We start from the raw sequence: 18,991 nt of genomic DNA on the forward strand, positions 1-18,991 counted from the left end.
AGTTTGAATGAAGAAAAGTGTTATTTTTTTATTTACTGTTTAACCCCCCATTAGGTTTATTGGTACAATTAAAGCAAACAATGCAGTTGCATTTATCACTGAGATCTTGTACCTTTATATGACATATCTTGGTTCTTATTTTTGCTCCATACCACTGTCCTTCCTTCACTCCCTACACCCTTTCCTATTAACAAAGACTTTTTATCCATTTTTTTCCTTTTTTCACGTTTTTTCTTCTCCCTCATTTCCTTTCCCCTCCCCTTCCCACTTCCCCATTTTCTATCTATTTCACACTCTCAATTATACCATTAGAGTTAATGCAAGAATGAAAGCTCATGTCCACCTTCCAAATTTATTTATTGATCTGGAGCCAGTGATAACACTGTGGAACTGTGCCCCTGTAAAACCTACTGAGCTTGTCCAGAATAGCACATAATGGTGACTAGCAGCTGGTCACTTGATGGAAGTAGTCCTATGAATTTTTACCCATGAAGAAGACTCACAAATTAATTCTTAAACATAAAATATTACAAAAAACATGCTTTTGTACTGAGATTTTCAGTTACTGGTAATAAGAAAAGAAAAATCAAGTAGGACGGAATTTGGAATAGTGACAGAAACAGATTTTAAGGCAGAAAAATTGGTATAGATACTCATAAAGACGCTTACACAAACATACACAAAGGGGCATACATGTGCATGGAAATATTGACTTTGATGTGATTAGCTTCTTAGTGTATGGTCTTTTAATACTCTGGCCCTTATTTTGCTCCTGCTTGTAAATATTATATATACCTAAGCTATAAACATATACTCACAACAGCTTCTCTCTCTCTCTCTCTCTCTCTCTCTCTCTCTCTCCCCCCCCCTTTCTTTTCTCATCAGTTCTGTGTGTGCTTACTTATATACACCTTGAAGGGAAGATATATGTGTGTGTGTGTGTGTGTGTGTATGCTCATTTCCCTTTATATCACCTCTATTGTGAAGCTTTTCATTACAAATTGTAGTTATAAGAGTTAAAAGTTTTTTTCTTCTTCAAAAATGACATCTCCAGAACTTGATTTCTGTTTACCTATCTAGAATAATGTGCTACTTTTATCACGAGTTACATTTCACAAGTGTCTGTATTGAGTTTCAGACTATACTATAAGCTTTTGAAAAATAAGTTGTGTGGACCAGGGATTTAGCTTAGATGTTCTGTTGCCTGCTTCGCAAGTACAAGGTCCTGAGTTTGATCCCTGGTACCAAAAAACAAGAAAAATAGGTGGCATGTGTTTTGTACTTGCCATGTGAATACTGAAGAAGGAATAGGACAATATTTGTATAATTATATCCTCTACATTTGAAAAGGCTATTCATAATTATGAGACCTACATAAATATGTTAACAGGTAGATATTTCCTGCATACTTGTTATATACCTCCCTGAAAAAAGCAAGAAAGCATGTAAAAGAATTAATAGAAAGCACAAGTTCACATCTGGGGAGTCAGATGCCCATAGCTAATGGGAAAGTTAATTTCAAAGAAGAAAACCATATAATATGACTTGCTTCTATATACAGAGGATATAGTCTAAGCAACAGCTGATTCTTTGCTTTTGAATGATATACCTTGGCTTAAATACTTTTGATTATATTGTCAAATTATTTTCATTTTATTTGTGGTTATCTCAATGCCTAATCTGTGTTCAACATTTATATTTTAGAAGGGAAGGTGTATGTGCTAAAAAAGGATATAATTCGGATAATTTCTTTTCATTGTATATGTGCATCTATAAATTCATTTGTGTTTACTCCCTCCCAGAATGCATTTGAAAAATGAATACTAGTTAAATAATTTGGAGCTATAGGAAATTAAAAACTAAAAATTCTTATTTTTAAGCACTATACTCTATACAAGTAATTAGAACCAAAGTTGAATTGTTTTGTAGAAAACCAATATATAATTTCTGAAAATGTTCTTGAAAGTAAGTTCATGTGATTTTTACCATTACCTAATTATTTAACGTAAACATCTATCAAGTAGATTAAATTCATTAGAATATATATAAATATTTAATATATTTAATTAATAGAAATAATCGATTTAAAAATTAAGTGCTCAATTAGTGCAACTTCTCTGATTTCAAATAACACAGTAATCGATACTTTTTTTTTAAAGGCAGGCCCGAACCACTGAGCTAAATCCCCAGCCCCAGTAATAGATACTTTTTAGGAAGTGTTCCATTTTTATTTTCTATTATCATATACATCTCATTTCACTCAGCTGAATTTCATATTTATAAATTTCCCTAATTCTCCTCAGAGAATTTGGCAGTTGGAATGTTATTGATGGCTAATGATTATGAAATCAACATATAGCAGGAGTTCACCTTCAATAATATTATATTAATGCTGTAAGGGCGATTTACTTTTATAAAACTGAATACCTAACAGTTTTTGAAACCTCACTAAAATATTACTTGGAAATATTTAAAAGAAAAATATTTTAGAAACCTAGAATTTTTATTTTATAGAAATTTTACAATATCATCTATGCAATTATTCCCACTAAAGAGATGAAATGCCTTAAATGTGTGTTCTCATTGAACATTACTTCTCTTACAGATGAGCTCAGTGAAAATGTTACAGCCTCGTCTCAATGGCATTCTTTTCAAGCTCACATTTGAAGAACATGTAAACAACATCAAGCCAACCATCATAGCAGTAACTCTGGCTTGTGAAGAACTGAAGAAAAGTGAAAGCTTTAATAAACTTTTAGAGTTAGTTCTTTTGGTTGGAAACTACATGAACTCAGGCTCAAGAAATGCCCAGTCTTTGGGTTTTAAGATCAACTTTCTTTGTAAGGTAAGATCATATTTTATATTGCTAATTCAGAACAACAGTGTTGTATATGGAAAGGGGCAATATAAATTCAAACAAAATAAATAAAAAATTACAGGTGTGAATTTTATGGCTGGTAACTTATATTTCGATTGAATTAAGTCATTTAAAAAAAATTCACTGCTGTAAAAGCCTCAGTGCTATGCAGATTCTTTTGGAGCATGGTACTTAGCTCTTGCAGGTTAAATCTTACCAGCCTTTACAGTCCAATATTTTTGCTTTCATAAAATGGATGCAAAATTGTTTTTCAGTCTCTTCCTACTTATTTTATGTTTCTCCAAATAGTATTGTTTGAGGAGATATATTTAATGAGGAAAATACCAGAAATTTGTTTTTGAATATGCTTTGCTTATTGTACTCTATGAAAATAATACTCTTCATTATTGAATAGTGTTGAGTCACTAAGCTTATACTCATTATTGAGTATATTAAGAAGGGAGCAAAATCAAATGTTAATTATTTTGTCATTTTGTTTCGGCCATTTCATAGTAATATTTTTTGAGTTTTAATTCTTTTGAAAAGAAAACAAAGAAACAGAGAAGCCCAAATGTGATTGTATATGTCCATTTTTGGCAAGGGCAAAGCTGCCTTAAGAAAAAGATCTCAGTGTTACAGGACAAAGCTGACCAGACATTGAGGCGTAGGCCTGTAAAGAAGCGAGATAGAAAAATAAATCTGAAAACAAGCAGTCTATCTTTGACATCTCACCGTTCATTCAGTTTTATTTTTCTTTCACATGTGAAACATTGTAGAATTTTGGTTAGTTCGTGAAGTATATTATAATAGAGATTTCAAATCTAGGAATGGAAATGAATATATTTTTTGTTCATACATTAAATGGATTGCATGTCCATGGATTAGCATTTTAATACGTATCAAAAGGATTTAATCCTTATAATTTAACTTAAATATACAAAAAGAGTACTTATTGATATTAAGATACATGATAATATAATTGTGGATTTCTATTTATTCCTGATAGATTTGGGGAAAATGTGATGATAGATAGCAAAGAAAATAGAGAAAGTTACATGAAAATATCAGGTTTTCTCAAGAAAATATTTGTATTCCTTATAAAATGTTGGTACATGTGAAATTGATAATGTGAGTGAGAATAAGGCAACGCATGTAATAAATCATAATCATAGTCAGATTAATTGGATAAAATAACTAAAAAACATTACATATAAATTTCACTTTTAATTCATATAACAGGATTTTAACAAATATTCCCCCTATGTTTTTAAGTGTCTTAATTTTACCTTATTTACATTGATCACATGAACTGATTCCTTGGAAGCAAAAATGAATAAGCTGTTTATATAAAGAAACAAAAAGTTATATTAATCTCAGAGAAGGATTTGGCAGTTACATTTTATATTTTGGAGAGAGGTTTCTCTCTGTCATCCACCTGTCAAATAAAAATTTTTCCATACAGCACTGATCTGACATCTATCACTAGAGGTATGCTCAAAGGGTTCAGCACAAAGATATTTGCCAACTTCAAATGAAATAAAAAATAATCTTGTGGGAAATACTATCATGTACTAATAAGTGTTCTAAAAGACAAAGAAGTAAAGGTTTTTAAATCCCCCTTCCACTTTTCAGTGGAATTTTATTCTTTCGGAAATACTTACAGGAAAACACTTGTCATTAATAAAAAGAAATAACATGTACACGCATGATATTCCCTTCATGTCTAGGATTAAAAATCTATTCCTGAAATACAAAGAATTCTGAGTAAGGTAAATGTCTAAAATGACAGAAATGTTTTGAAGTACATAGAAATAGTTTAAATTTGTGTAGTCAAAAGGGAATTAACTAACTAAAATCAAAGGGAATTACCCAAGTAGAATACTGATTATGCTTTCACAATGATACCATTTACTGACTTAAATTTTTCTAATGATAACTTCCTTTCAAAATGATTTTAAAAATGTAATTGACTGCTTTTCTTTTTTTTAATTGAGTTAATTGGTACATTTTAGGTACTGCTTTTCAGTATAAGTTATAAAATAATATAAAATATTTACCTAGTTAAAATGGAGCCAAGATGTAAGCAGTTAAATTTATCAGGTGTGTCTTGCATTGGAATGATGTAGAAATTCAGATGATCACCATTAGCTCCTGCAATATTTGGAAAGAGAAACAAAACAGATTGATTAACCAAAATGTCAAATAAAACTAAAATGTGTGATTATTGGAAGTACTACACTCACCACAAAATACTTTAATTTCAACAGTGAAATCACTTTGTTAGTCACCAAATCAGTGTGCTTAATTGTAATGAAAACCATTTCAGTGAAGATGAGTTCCTGATGTTAGCTTTGCCTGTACTTGCCTTTTAGTTATTAAAATTCTAATCCATAACAGTGCTACACTTCAGGCACATTTAATTTAGTTTTCAGTATGTAATAGTGTATATAATCTACAGAAGAACAAAACATTTAAAAATACTAAACACTCCCTATGTGCTTTATGGTTGTATCAGATAAGGATTTATGTTTGCATGCACCAGAGAGTGCAAAAAGTGGAATTTATTGGAAAGATCTGAGATAGCTCAGGCAGAAACAGGAAAGATGAAGAAGTTGGCCTTTAAAAGAACAGCAAATATGACTGAATCTAGGTAGTAGAAATGAATACCAAGCAGGGACAAGGGGAAAAAATGAGAACCAACACCTGTCATGTAAAGGTACAAGATCCCAATGATGAATGTAACTGTACTCTATACCTAAAATGTACCAATAAAAAAAATGAGGAAACAAAAAAGAAAAGAAATGAATGCCAAGTCTTTTGAAGATGTTGACTTGGGATGTATCAGCTCCAACCACTTTATTCTTATCCCTGCGTTTGATTCAAATTCTAGTTAGAGCAACAGATTAACCTATTGTAGTTTACAAAATCATTCATTGACTAAGGGCAAAGAACATTGACTCACTTTGCTCCCAAGAGTACTTGCAACAGATTAACCTATTGTAGTTTACAAAATCATTCATTGACTAAGAGCAAAGAACATTGACTCACTTTGCTACCAAGAGTACTTAAAATGGCAGATTGATCTTGATGTAAGTGATGCTGTTACAGAAGATAACAATGCCAAAAATGAAGGTGTTTCAGGCAATCACAAAGACAAGATAGAAGTAATGGCCTACCAAACCAAGAGGATACAAATTATGTAATACTTAGCAACCTCAAAAATTTTGTGTAGTCTAGTAGCTGGGAAGATTATATGACATAACAGGTAGAGTTGATAAATGCAAAAATTAATAGCTATCGAAATAAGTATTTCAGAGGAGGAAGGGAATCATTGGTGCTGAGGGATTCATTAGTAAGTATGAAACAAGAATTTTGAAGGATACTAGGATTAAGGTATAAAAAGAGAAGTTATGACTGTACAAGAGTGGAGAGCACTATGAACTTAGAGTATTTTAACTTCCACCTTGTCAGTTACCACCCGGATGTTTGTAGCTAAGGCATTTGCCTTCTCTGAACCTCAGTTTTTTCATCTATAATTGAGGAAATGCAATGACCCTTGTTTATTTTCATATATTTTTTCAGAGTTAAATAAAATGATCTATAGTGTACTATGTTAGAATAAATTGAAAAATAATATAATGTTAATGAAATGGTAATACTTCTTTTGAAGGATAATATAAAACTAGGAAATATCAATGTTTACAAGGATGAATTAAAAAAATCACATTTCCTGGAATATTGGGTTCAGGTTGGGAATCATATAATGACATTGGCAGGCAAGTTGTGAGAAGTTCCTGAGCGTTTTAAACATTAATTTAGATATCTTGACTCTATAACTATTTATGCAAGTCATTCACAGCCCATTTAATAATTTATAAAAGCTAATAAACTTTTTTGGTATTCTAACCAGAAACTTTCCTCCATACGTTTAGATATTATTGCCTTTGGCTGTATTATGACTTTTTAGTTAGTATGCTTAGACAGAAAGACACAAGTTATGATACATTCTGATGGTATGCTTAAATACAGATGTGAAATATCTCATAGAAAGGCACTGAAGAAAACACGTGGGCTCACTGTATAGAAAATTTTAGATATCTTACTGTAAGTCACTATTAACACAGTAGTATAATTGTGCTACATTTATGACATGTATGGTAGAATGGCAACAACAAAGAACCATATACAAATATAATCAGGGGCCAGGGATTTAGCTCAGTGGTTCTGCCACCTGCCTCACAAGCAGAAGGCCCTGAGTTTGATCACAAGTACCCCCCCAATACATATATATATATATTGTGTGTATATATATACACACACACACACACACACACACACAAATACAACTACATATTTGTAATTGTAATGACTGAGTATTTTAGCCATCACTCCTAAAATACAAAATACATCCATTCCCTCCCTAGTAGTTGTAAGAAAAGAAGTAACATAAGTTTAGCTTCATTGTGAAATAAATGTTGTAATAAAATATATGATCCATCAGGAAAAATTGACTACTGCCTATAACACTATGATTTTCAAATGTATAATCTAAGAGAAAATCTACAAAGACCACAACAAAAGACATATGTAAATATTGCAAAAGTTTCAGTGTCTAATCACATTTTACACAAAATGATATGGATTATGTCCATTCAGACATAGAATTCTAGTATAAGACAACATCTAATGTAGCCTCTTGAGTCTATAGTAAGAAAATTGATGCTCAGAGAGACAAAATACTTTGTTTACCATATTGGTTAGCGTGGGCTGTCATAACCATACCACAGGAATTTATTTTCTCACCATTTTGGAGATTAGGTATTTTAAGATGATGATGATTGGTTTCTGGTGATTATTCTCTTCTATGACCATTTTCTCATTGTACCCTCACTTGGAGATTATAACATACAGTTTTATTTTTCTTCTTTACCAGACTCAGAATTCATGAAATTTGACTAGATACTTTATTTTGCATTAAATCCCCCATGTCTATTGTACAGAGGCCGATCAAAAATATAATGTTTAATTTTTTAAATTATATTAAAAGAAACATTGCCATTTATCCCTCTCTCTTCCAATGTACTTGTCACATTATACCTGCTACTCTGTGAAGCAGTTATGGACACCTTCTTTTGTGTCTTTATGAGGAAAGATTAAAAATAAACTTAGTCCTGCTGCTGAGTGCAATCCAACATATAGCCAGACTCCTAAAAACATTCCGGTGCGTCTTTATCCACCTTATCCTCCAGATATGGCACCATGCAACTCAGGCTTTTCCCCAAAGATAAAATGATCATGAAGTGTAAACAATTTTAATTCAATGCAGTAGACTGAGTAGAACATTACAGTACAATTAAAGATACTCACTTAAAAAGAATTCCTGGAATACTTCAGAAAGTGGCATGAAAGATGAGGTTAGTGTGTTCTAAGCAAGGGGGAGTATTTTGACATGTTTCATGCCAATTTGTCTTTTACTTTATAAATTTTCTTTATATACTTCTACTGTATGTTTTGATCACATATCATAAATAAAAGCTTCAGTAAATTACTGTGGAGTTAAAAATCAGGCGATTTGATTAAGTAAAGGTTTGTTGTTAATGTTCAACATAAATGTTAATATTTATATTGAGATAATTTTTTGAAGTGAGAATTTTTTCCTCATAAGTATAAAGTCATGGTTTTTTTGCAGCTTTAATTGATACATTACAGTTACATTCATTGTTGGGATCTTGTACCTCTACACGACAAGTCTTGATTCTCATTGTTTCCCCTTACCCCTGCTCTCCCTTCACCCCCTCCTCCAAAGGCATGTTTTTATCAGCAAGACTATTGAATGTAATTATCATATTTCTTATAGATTATTTGCAGGCATCAACTGTATTATTTCCTATAAATCTGTACCAGCAATTCACCATCCAACATGGATTAATAAATAAATTAATATGGAACTATTTATTTTAAACTAAAGATTTTTTAAAATAGCCACAGTAGTTTATATCGAAATAGAGTCCAGCAAAGTTCAATAAACTTTGCCCAACAGTCCACACATTTGGCTGCCTCTATTTTTATCGTTTATAAAGTACTTTCCTTATGTTCAAGAGGTTAGATATTATTAACTCCATTTGCAAATCAGAAAAATAAAGCCCAGGGAGGTTATATAATTCATCCAGATTTAAAACACTATTTAGGTGTCCAAATTGGTACTTACATCTAGATTTACTGTTTTCAAAACAGTGCAGCACCCTGTCTGTCTGTGCACAGTAACAAAATGCTTAGTTGTACGTGGTCCATTTTAAGAAATCATTATATAACTAATTCTGCCACTAACAGTTTTAAAAATGGAGAAAACCTCATGTAGATTTTTTTGGCTTTCTGGAGGCTTATGAAACTTGAAATCTTCTTTATTTAAATTCAGTTGGAATTAATTGTAGGCATGTTAATAGATAACTTTCTCTTCCCATAATAGATTTTAATGCATCCAGGCAGTAGAACCTACCTATTTCTAATAAAGTAATACTTAATTCTTTGAATAAGTACTATGCTATTGTTTGATATTGTATAGGTTCTCAGCAATTTTTGCAGTTGGTGTTGACTGCTTTTCTCAATATTTTACAAATAAGGATCTAGTCCCCGAGAGATGTTTTACCACTTTGTTACCTCAGTAGCCAAGACAGAGTTAGATACCAGTGATTCTAGAGAAACAGAATTATAAAGATGAATTTCTCAAATTCCTTAAGTGGTTCCTGGAATTGGCAAATTTAATGATGCCTTAAGCTGTCATGGTCTTTCCTCTTATTGATATAGAGCATACTGATATAGTCTGTAGTGTGAACTTTTTGAAGGAACATGCAAAAGAGATCCATTTGGTTATCCTAAGTCACCACTCATATGATGCAGGTAATTCATTGACTCTATATACAGTATTTTTGAGCATTTTAAACAAGTAAAAATTATGATGCTGGGTATTTGCTCAGCATCTCTGCCCAAACTACTACAGGAAAATAATGACCTCTAAGCTTGAAATTTGCAGCTCCAGACATGCATAAAGAATCTGAATGTTTCTAAGTGTGTTTTGAAGGAAAAGCCTTCCTTTACCCATAGGGCTGAAGTTGCTGAAAATCAAACACAAGCCCTATTACTGTGATTGGTTGAATTACAGTGCAAATTAAATGTTCAGCCCCCAAGGGTGTTTGCAGTTAAAGGAAGATGCTGAATGGAAAAGAATGGGATCCTGTAGATTGGAATTAAGATATTTTGGTGGAAGCTGATAAAACTGGGGACATTGAACTCCTAAACTCTGATGAGGTTGTTTAATAGAGGAAGAGATTTCTCCACCCTGAATGCCAGTCATCTGCCTCACTGCCCTGTAGTGTTGGCCTTTTCACCTATACAGGGGTCAGTGATAATCTTCCCTGATGCTGTTACTAAGCAAGTTCCTAAGGACATGTACTACAAACTTTTGCCTCTAGGTCTATAAGCATTCTCAAATCTCAGAAGCCTCCTAAGGGTGAGCACTCAACTCATAGTATTGACTCATGAGGAGGTACTCAACACACTTAAAGAATTTACTGAGTTTTCTAATTCTTATAAGCTGAGGTCTGGGGAATGGGTACAAGAATGAATTTTAAGGACCTGGGATAATAGCAGAAGATACACAAATCTGGATCAGGCCGAGTTTATTGATGTGGGCTAATTATACAGAGATTCCGGATTTAGTGTCATAACTCATGGAGGTAAACAAAGTGCTAAGAGTTTATTTGGTTCCCTTTGTGAATACCTTAAAAAGCAGGTTTGAATGGGTGGCAACAACCATCTTTGAAGAATCCTGAAATTGTTTTAATCTGTATGCCAGAACTTATGGTGGAGATTATAGTTGCTCAATAGTAAAACCCAAATTATTAGATCCTGGAGTGTCAGTGACCAATGGGCAGTTTCAGCTGCCAGAGGCAAGGTAGATATACTTACTATAATGAACAGCAAAAGCATTGGCTTCTTCTCAGAAGTTAGATAGGAAGCCTACTAAATATTTACTGGATTTATATAAGAAGAAAACTTTTAGTGCAAATGAACAAAAATCTACTTCACATCATAGCAACAGATAATCATGACCTTTCAGCCAATTTCCAGATAAGCCAGGTTATAGACTTGGGACCCTTTGAATGAAACAAAGGCTAAGTCCTCTACACGATACACTACCAGAAAGTCTCACTGTCAAATTTTCCTCCATCCTTCCCCCAAGCAACGTTTGGCCTTTTACCAGGATAAATATCATTTCAGAAAAAGGAAAGGATCAGACCTTTTGGAGAAAATTAGACACTGGTTTTAAACTAACATTGATTGTAGAAGATTCAGATCATTATTGTGGCCTGCCAGTAAGAGTATGGACCTACCGAGGTCAGGTGATAATGGAGTTTTAGCCATGATCTGATTCACAGTGAGTCCAAGTCATCCCCAGATCCAACTTGTGGTCATTTTCCTAGTTTTAGTACTTGACAGGACTTCCCATATTGGTTTTCTACCCTGTGGTGTGAGATCTTAATGATGGGACAGGCCAAATGAAAGCAATTAGAGATGACTCTACCTGGGAAAACAGTAATGAAAAAACAATATTGCAGAGAGTAGTGCCACCATCAAGGACTTGAAAGATGAGATGTTTTTTCTACCACAACCTCATTTAACTCTTCTGTTTGGCCTGTACAGAATACCGAAAGATCTGAAGAATGTAGATTACCATTAGCTTCATCAAGTATTGCCTCCAATTGTACCTGATATACCAGATATAGTTTTCTAGCTTGATCAGATTAAAACATCTCTTGGTATCTGGTATGCAACTATTGATTTTACAAATACCTTTTTCTTCATAATTATCCACAAGAGCCATCAGAAATAATTTGCTGAAGAACAGCAAAACACCTTTACTCTGCTACCCCAGGGCTATATCAGTTCTCTAGCTGTATTACAACTTGGTGCATAGGAACCTTGATCATCTTTCTCATAATGTGTCATACTGATCTGTTATAATAATGACATTATGCTGATTGAACCTAGTGAACAAGAGGTAGTAAGCATTCTGGAGTTCTTGATAAAGCATCTGTGTGCCAGAGGATGGTAAATAATATAAACTGAAATTCAAGGTCTCTTTACCACAGTGAAATTTCTAGGAGTCCTACACTGATATATTCCTTCTCTGTTGATGGATAAGTTGCTTCATCTGGTCTCCCCTACAATCAAGCATGAAGCACAATGCCTAATGGGCCTATTTTGGAGACAACAATTTCCTCACTTAAGTGTGTTAACCCAGCCCATTTACTGAGTGACTTAGCTGCTAGTTTTGAGCAGGTCCCAGAACAAATGAAGGTTGTCCTACAGGTCCAAGCTGCTGCAATAGCTGGTCTGCCATTGGGATCATATGATCTAGAAGATCCAATGGTACTTGAAATATCAGTTGAGAGGATGCTGTTTGGAGTCTCTGGCAGGCCTCTATAGATGAATTGCAGTGGAGGCCATTTCGATTTTGGAGTAAATATCTGCCATCATCTGAAGACAGCTACTCTCCCTTTGAAAAACAACTCCTGGCCGGGCATGGTGGCACACAGCTGTAATCCCAGCACTTGGGAGATGGAGGCAGAAGGATTGCTGTGAGTTTGAGACCAGCCTGAGCTACATATTGTGTTCCAGGTCAGTCTCAACTACATAGTAAGATACTGTCACAAAAAGAAAGAAAGAAAGAAAGAAAGAAAGAAAGAAAGAAAGAAAGAAAGAAAGAAAGAAAGAAAGAAAGAAAGAAAGAAAGAAAGAAAGAAAGAAAGAAAGAAAGAAAGAAAGAAAGAAAGAAAGAAAGAAAGGGAAAGAAAAGAAAAGAAAAGAAAAGAAAAGAAAAGAAAAGAAAAGAAAAGAAAAGAAAAGAAAAGAAAGAAAAGAAAAACAACTCCTGTCCTGCTATTGAACCTTAATAGAAATCAAAGCCTGGCCTTGGAATACCATGTTGCATGCAATCTGAGCTGTCCATCATGGACTGGTTGCTGCTCTCTAACCCACAAAGTCATAAAATTGGACATGTACAACAACAGTTTATAACCAAACAGAAGTCATATGTGAGATCCTGCTAGAGCAGATACTGAAGGTACAAGTAATTTACCTAGAGAAGTACTCCAAATGCCCATGGTTCTTACTTTTGCTATACTGCCTTCCATCCTCCAGCATGCACCTATGACCTCATGGGGTATACCCTATGATCATTTGATAGATGAAGAGAAGATGAGGTCTAGGTTTATAGATGGTTCTGCATAATATGCAGGCACAACCTGCATTTGGCAGCTGCAGCACTATAGCCCTTTCTAAGACTTCCCTGAAGACAATGATGAAGAGAAGTCTTCACAGTTGGCAGAATTTTAGGCAGTGTACTTCACTGTATATTTTTCTTAGAAGAAAAAAATGACCAGATGTGTAACTTCCTTTTGATTCACTGGCTGTAGCTATCCAGATACTGGCCAAGAACACAACTAGAACACTGGTGGCAAAGACTTTTTGTGAATAAGTATATGCACAGACCTCTCCACATGAACAATATTCTAAAGATATTTGTGTCCCATGTAAATGCTCACCAATGGGTGACCTTAACAGAAGAAGATTTTAATAATCAAGTGAATAGGATGACCCATTCTGTGGATAGCAGTCAACGTCTTTCATTAGCCAACCCATTATTGCCTTATGGGTTCATGAGCTACGTGACCATGGTAGGAGGAATAGAGATTATGCATGGGCTCAGCAATGTGGACTTCTATTCACCAACGCTAATCTAGTTACAACCACTTCTGAATTCCCTGAGAGAAACAGTGATCAACACTAAGTCTGTAGTATGGCACTATTCCCTCAGGTGATCATTCACCTTACTGCCCAGAGGCAGGGTGACTACATCGGGCCACTTCCATTATGGAAAGGGTTGTGCTTTGTCCTTACTGGAATACATACTTATCCTGGGTATGCCTTTTCCTTTCCTACACATAACACCAAAATTACCACCACAGAATTACAGGATGTTTCATCCACCACTGTGGTATTCCTTGCACATTGCTTTTGACCAAGAAACATACAGCACAGCCAAAGAAGTATAGTGGTGGGCCCATGCTCATGGAATCATTGGTTTTACTGTGTCTTCCACCATCTAGAAGCAGGTGGATAGATAGAATGGTGTCATTGCCTTTTGAAAATGCAGTTGTAGCACCAGCTAGGTGGTCATACTTGCAAGGCTAGGGTAAAGTTATCCAGAATGGTATATATGTCCTCAATTGGTATCCAATATTTGGTACTGTTTCTCCCATAACCATTCATGAGTCCAAGAATCTATGTGTGGGACTGAGACTGTTACCCCTCCCTGTTATTCTTAGTGATGACTAGCAAAACTTCTGCTTCCTGTTCCCATAACCTTATACTTTGGTAAGCTAGCAGCCTTACTTTTAGAGGTAGGAAGGCTTCTCCCTGAAGGGACACTAATGATTTCATTAACTGGAAGCTAAGATTTCCCCAAGATCATTTTGGAATCCATGTACCTCTGAATTAAGCTAAAAAGCGAGTTACAATGTTGGCAAGGTTGATTGATCTAGAGCACCACAGGAAAATTTGACTACTATTTTACTTTAGAGGTAAGGAAAAATATTTTAAGAGTGAACAAAATATCTTACGGTATCTCCTAGTATTACACTACCTTCTTATTAAGGACAGTGGTTAAATACAACAGTCCAGCCATGATGATAAATGGCCCACAATCTTTAGGAATAAAGTATGGGTCACCCTGCCAGGTAAAGACATGCTGAGGTGTATGCTGAAGGCCAAGGAAATACAGATGAGTAGTAGTAGGTAAGTTTTAAATACTAGCTACAACCACCTGGCCATTTACAGAAGGGCACATTGTAATTGTCATAAGTATTTATTTTGCTATGCTTGTGTATACATATGTATATGTTAAACAGAGATCTTTTATTTCTTTCTTTGTAACATGATGTTGATTGATATCAGTACCTAAGGTACTTTTTAAATGTCAGGGACTTCATTCACATTACTTTCAATTTAAGTATGTCAGTATAAAATATAGTGACACACCATACCATTATTTCATAATTTATGACTAGTAGACACAAACATTTCAATTTATGAGTCTGTGTGTATCTTATTACATTACACTGAAGTAAGAACATTCACCAGTTTAGACCTCTGAAATAACTAAAAGCCATAGAATGAACAAGGGCAGGTTATCATTCTTAATTTTAAATAGTTTTCTTTGTTCATCTTACGTGATGTTTGACCTTTCTTAAGTCCACTGTATTTTTTGTATTATGCTTATGGGGCTCTCAGCTTTGAGAGATACTAGACAATTTTTTAACAAAGATGAATATTCCACTGTTTCGATACTATGCCAGTGGTGATAGTTGATATTCATTTTTTATTAATGAATCATAGATATTTGTTTCCTACAGTTCTCCATGTAAATCAGTATACTAAAATTTATAATTTTTGAAAATTAAGCATTTTATTTAGTTCAATAAGTCTAGAACTGTTTAAATGTATGGAACAATAAATTTATTTTTTAAAGGATATACTTCTCAATAAGGTCTTTTATTTCCCATATGTTACTCATTATGTATTCTAAAGCACATACTGCTAATCTGTGCATACAGACTTGTGTACACAGGTAAATGGCAATAGTAAAAGATTGCTTCAGTCATCTAATTTCTCAATCAAGATATTTGTATGCTAGCTCTTAAATCCAATCCAAAGTTCAAACCTATAATGCCCTGCCTGCCATTTGTACACATGAACAAAACAAAGCCCACTCTTCTGAGTTTATGTTTTTTAAAAGGCAGCGCTAAAGAATCTATAAACTCATAATCCTAGCTTTTTGATTTTGTAATCCTATGAATGCACTACTATGTGCTTCAAGGACTAACACTAGGCCTCATTAGCGCACAGACAAATGTGTCCTATATATTCATATACACCCCTCACAGCAAATTACATGGACATCTAGGAGGTGGAGCAAAATATAAAATGACTAGTTATGTGTTTTAGGTTGTTGTTTACTGAGAAATAAGCTATTTTCCCCATGTCTGCTAGGGTAGCTAGTCTCCTTATCATTCTATATAGTACAGGGATACACAGATTGACTGCTTCAGAAGAGTGGAGACGATGCAGATAGTGTTTGTGTTTGTATGGGTGCTTTGTTCTAAAATGATAATCTCAATTTTCTAAATAGTCACGCATTTTCTAGATTTATATTAATTTGGCCATTCATCATATGTTTATTCTCTGTAGTGCACAGGAGGAAAACTTAGAACTTTGTGATAAGACAGTCACAGCAGTAATATAAATATGACCATGTTAAGCACAGTAATGACATTTGTACAGGTGGTTTTCCAACTTGTTATAGCTATGGATGAATGTCTCTCAGAAAAATGTTTTTGAAAAACTTGACCTCAGATGAAAAGAAACTCACATCATTATTCTCCTCTGTAATAATATAGAGAAGAAATGGAACTCAACTTTGGTTTTCCTTCTATAAAATTGTGGAAGACCTATAGCTTATTTGAAGATTTTCTTCTAAGCTGAAATAGAAATCAGTTTACATTCTTTGGTGTAAATTATTCAACTAATACTTTAAATGTGACACTTGTTTTTCTCATAATTTGATTGTATCTGTTTAGGTATTTTCATATTTACCACACTGTAAGTTGTATGAAAACTTCATTGCAATTTGAAAACTTCAGCTTATTAAATTATCAAGACTACAGTATTTTTAATGTAATCTGTCTAATGCAAATTAATATTCCTTGTCAACATTGAGTGCTTTGAAAATATCATTTATTTCAAGATTTTTTCCTCTATTATACTTAAATATGTTAAAATGTTTTATCCTAAAGACATACGTGGATACACATGCACACATGTGCACACACATACGCGCACATACACAAAGCAGGTCCTTGGCTACGATGATTGCTATTTCAAAACCTATGCTGCTATCTCTGATTTTAACCAACATTTTATATTTCTATCCACTTCCTAGATGTCTAGATAATTTGCTGTGAGAAGTATATATGAATATATAGGACACATTTGCCTGTGCACTGATTATGCCTAGTTAGTGTACTTCTCTGTGCTAACACATAATCTTTTTGTTATGGAAGAAATGCCAAGTTTGAAAGTTTTATTTTCGAAGAAGGATCAAGGAAAATTTAAGAGCCAATCCTTGCCAAAAAAGTTGATGGAGAGATTCATTGAGATGGATAATGAGAAAGAAAGATAATAAAAGAATGAAAAGAATTAGGAGTAATTTTCAGAATTAAATAATCAACAAACACAAGATTTAAATGTTTTTTTCTTATATATAAATTGACATACTTTTAAAAAGGATTGAAAAATGCAAAATAAGCATTGCCAAAATATGGTCCTTATCACCTAAATAATGATAACAAAAAGTGAGCAATATATATTTGTATGTAAAACTATGGTAAAGAATGTTATTTATTTCCTGTAGAAGACTCATATATGCCACAGTTTGTGATTCACGAAATAGTGGTGTATTTGAAGGAAACAAAACATAACTATATCTATATTTGTTCATTTAAAAAATTCCTAATACACTAATAAAAAGTCAATTAATGTGGTGCCATAAATATACTTGAAGCCATTGTGACTAAACAAACGAAAAATAATTAACTGTTCTTTTGAGTAGTATAGGTGGCAGAGATGAGTAATTCTCTAGGTTAATTTTTTTTAAGTTCTTGATGAGTCCCCATATATCAGATGAGGACATAAACATTTTCAGCACTGGAACAAACAAAAGTGATGATTTATGGGACTAGCTGTAGGTCTGACTTGGGTCAACACAGAGACTGTTTCCATAGAGGATTGAAATGAAACAAGCTGGCTTAGTAGTCTGGAATTGCTGTATTAATTGACTTAGTTTAATCTTATGAATGATTTTGTAATTCTCACAGTGGGGGAAATTTGACAACATCAACAGCATTTAGTGAATATAATTAGTAACTTTGAAAACAAATGCCTTTTTATTCTATAAAAGCTCTGTTCCAAGGGAATTTCAACCATGAGATTATTTTTCAAAAAAACATAGCTGCTGTGACTGAATGTGATCAGTCACCTTACAAACTGATTTTCCTATCAAATGAAGCCATCCTAATGAAGGAACAATACGACCTTAACAAGTAATTGCATAGCAAATAACATCAAGACTCAAAAAATGGGATCATATCAAATTGAAAAGCTTTTCCACAGCCAAGAAAAAACCAATAGAGTGAGGAGAAAACCTAGAGAATGGGTAAAAATTTTTGCCAGCTATGCCTCAGACAGGAGACTAATATCTAGAATATATAAACAATTTAATAAATTATTAGAACTCCTATAGATCCCAGTGAGAACCAGTGTGGACCAGAGCAGCACAGCTGGAGGCAGATCCAGTCACGGTCCTGGCCCAACCCCAGCAACTGGGTACACAGGACCAATTCAAAGGCCCACATGGAAAAGAGCTGCATAGACATAAAAGCATCGGCCAGAGACCCAGCCCAGTACCATCAGTAAGTGAGTGGAGACCCTAGGCAAAAAGCCTCCTCAGATACCAGAGACTGAGGTACCCAAGTAAAACCCCTCCAAGATAACAGCTACATAGAGGGGCAGCCCTACCCAAAGGCATGCCTAGATAACATCCCAAGTGTGCACAGGCCCCAGCCAGAAGCCCACCCAGACAACGCGTCAGGTCATGGATGCAGAAGGCCACCATTTTGAACACAGAAATTGGTGCACTGGTGAGCAGCAGAGAAAAGGCTATTTAGTGGCTTGCTGAGAATTGAAGATCACTGGGTGAGCAAAAAGTTCCCTCAGCAAAGGCACAGCAGGCTGCATCTGTTGAAATGAGAAGATACATAAATAAGTTTAAAAACCAGACTTCCCATTCACCTAAGGCAACCCCAAAGGGAAACAGGATGGAACAATCTGATACTCAATCACCTGGACTCCCTGAACTGGCAATGAAGGAGGATTTAGAAAAAATGAAATCAGAAAAATTTCTCAAATAGCAACGGATTATGCCCTAGTGGAATACATGATTAATAAATCTAGATGGTA

General features: G+C 34.2%; 1 protein-coding gene across 1 annotated transcript in view; it reads left to right on the forward strand.

Moving 5' to 3' along the window:
- The window catches only part of Diaph2 (diaphanous related formin 2), an 857,618-nt gene that overhangs the window by 410,877 nt on the left and 427,750 nt on the right, over positions 1 to 18,991 (forward strand). Inside the window, 1 exon segment of the mRNA XM_033760220.1 lies at positions 2,606 to 2,845. Within this exon segment, the coding sequence (XP_033616111.1) occupies positions 2,606 to 2,845 (240 nt within the window).

This window comes from Fukomys damarensis, unplaced genomic scaffold, assembly GCF_012274545.1.
Source record: "Fukomys damarensis isolate Sample0158 unplaced genomic scaffold, DMR_v1.0_HiC HiC_scaffold_39, whole genome shotgun sequence".
NCBI classification, from domain to species: domain Eukaryota; kingdom Metazoa; phylum Chordata; class Mammalia; order Rodentia; family Bathyergidae; genus Fukomys; species Fukomys damarensis.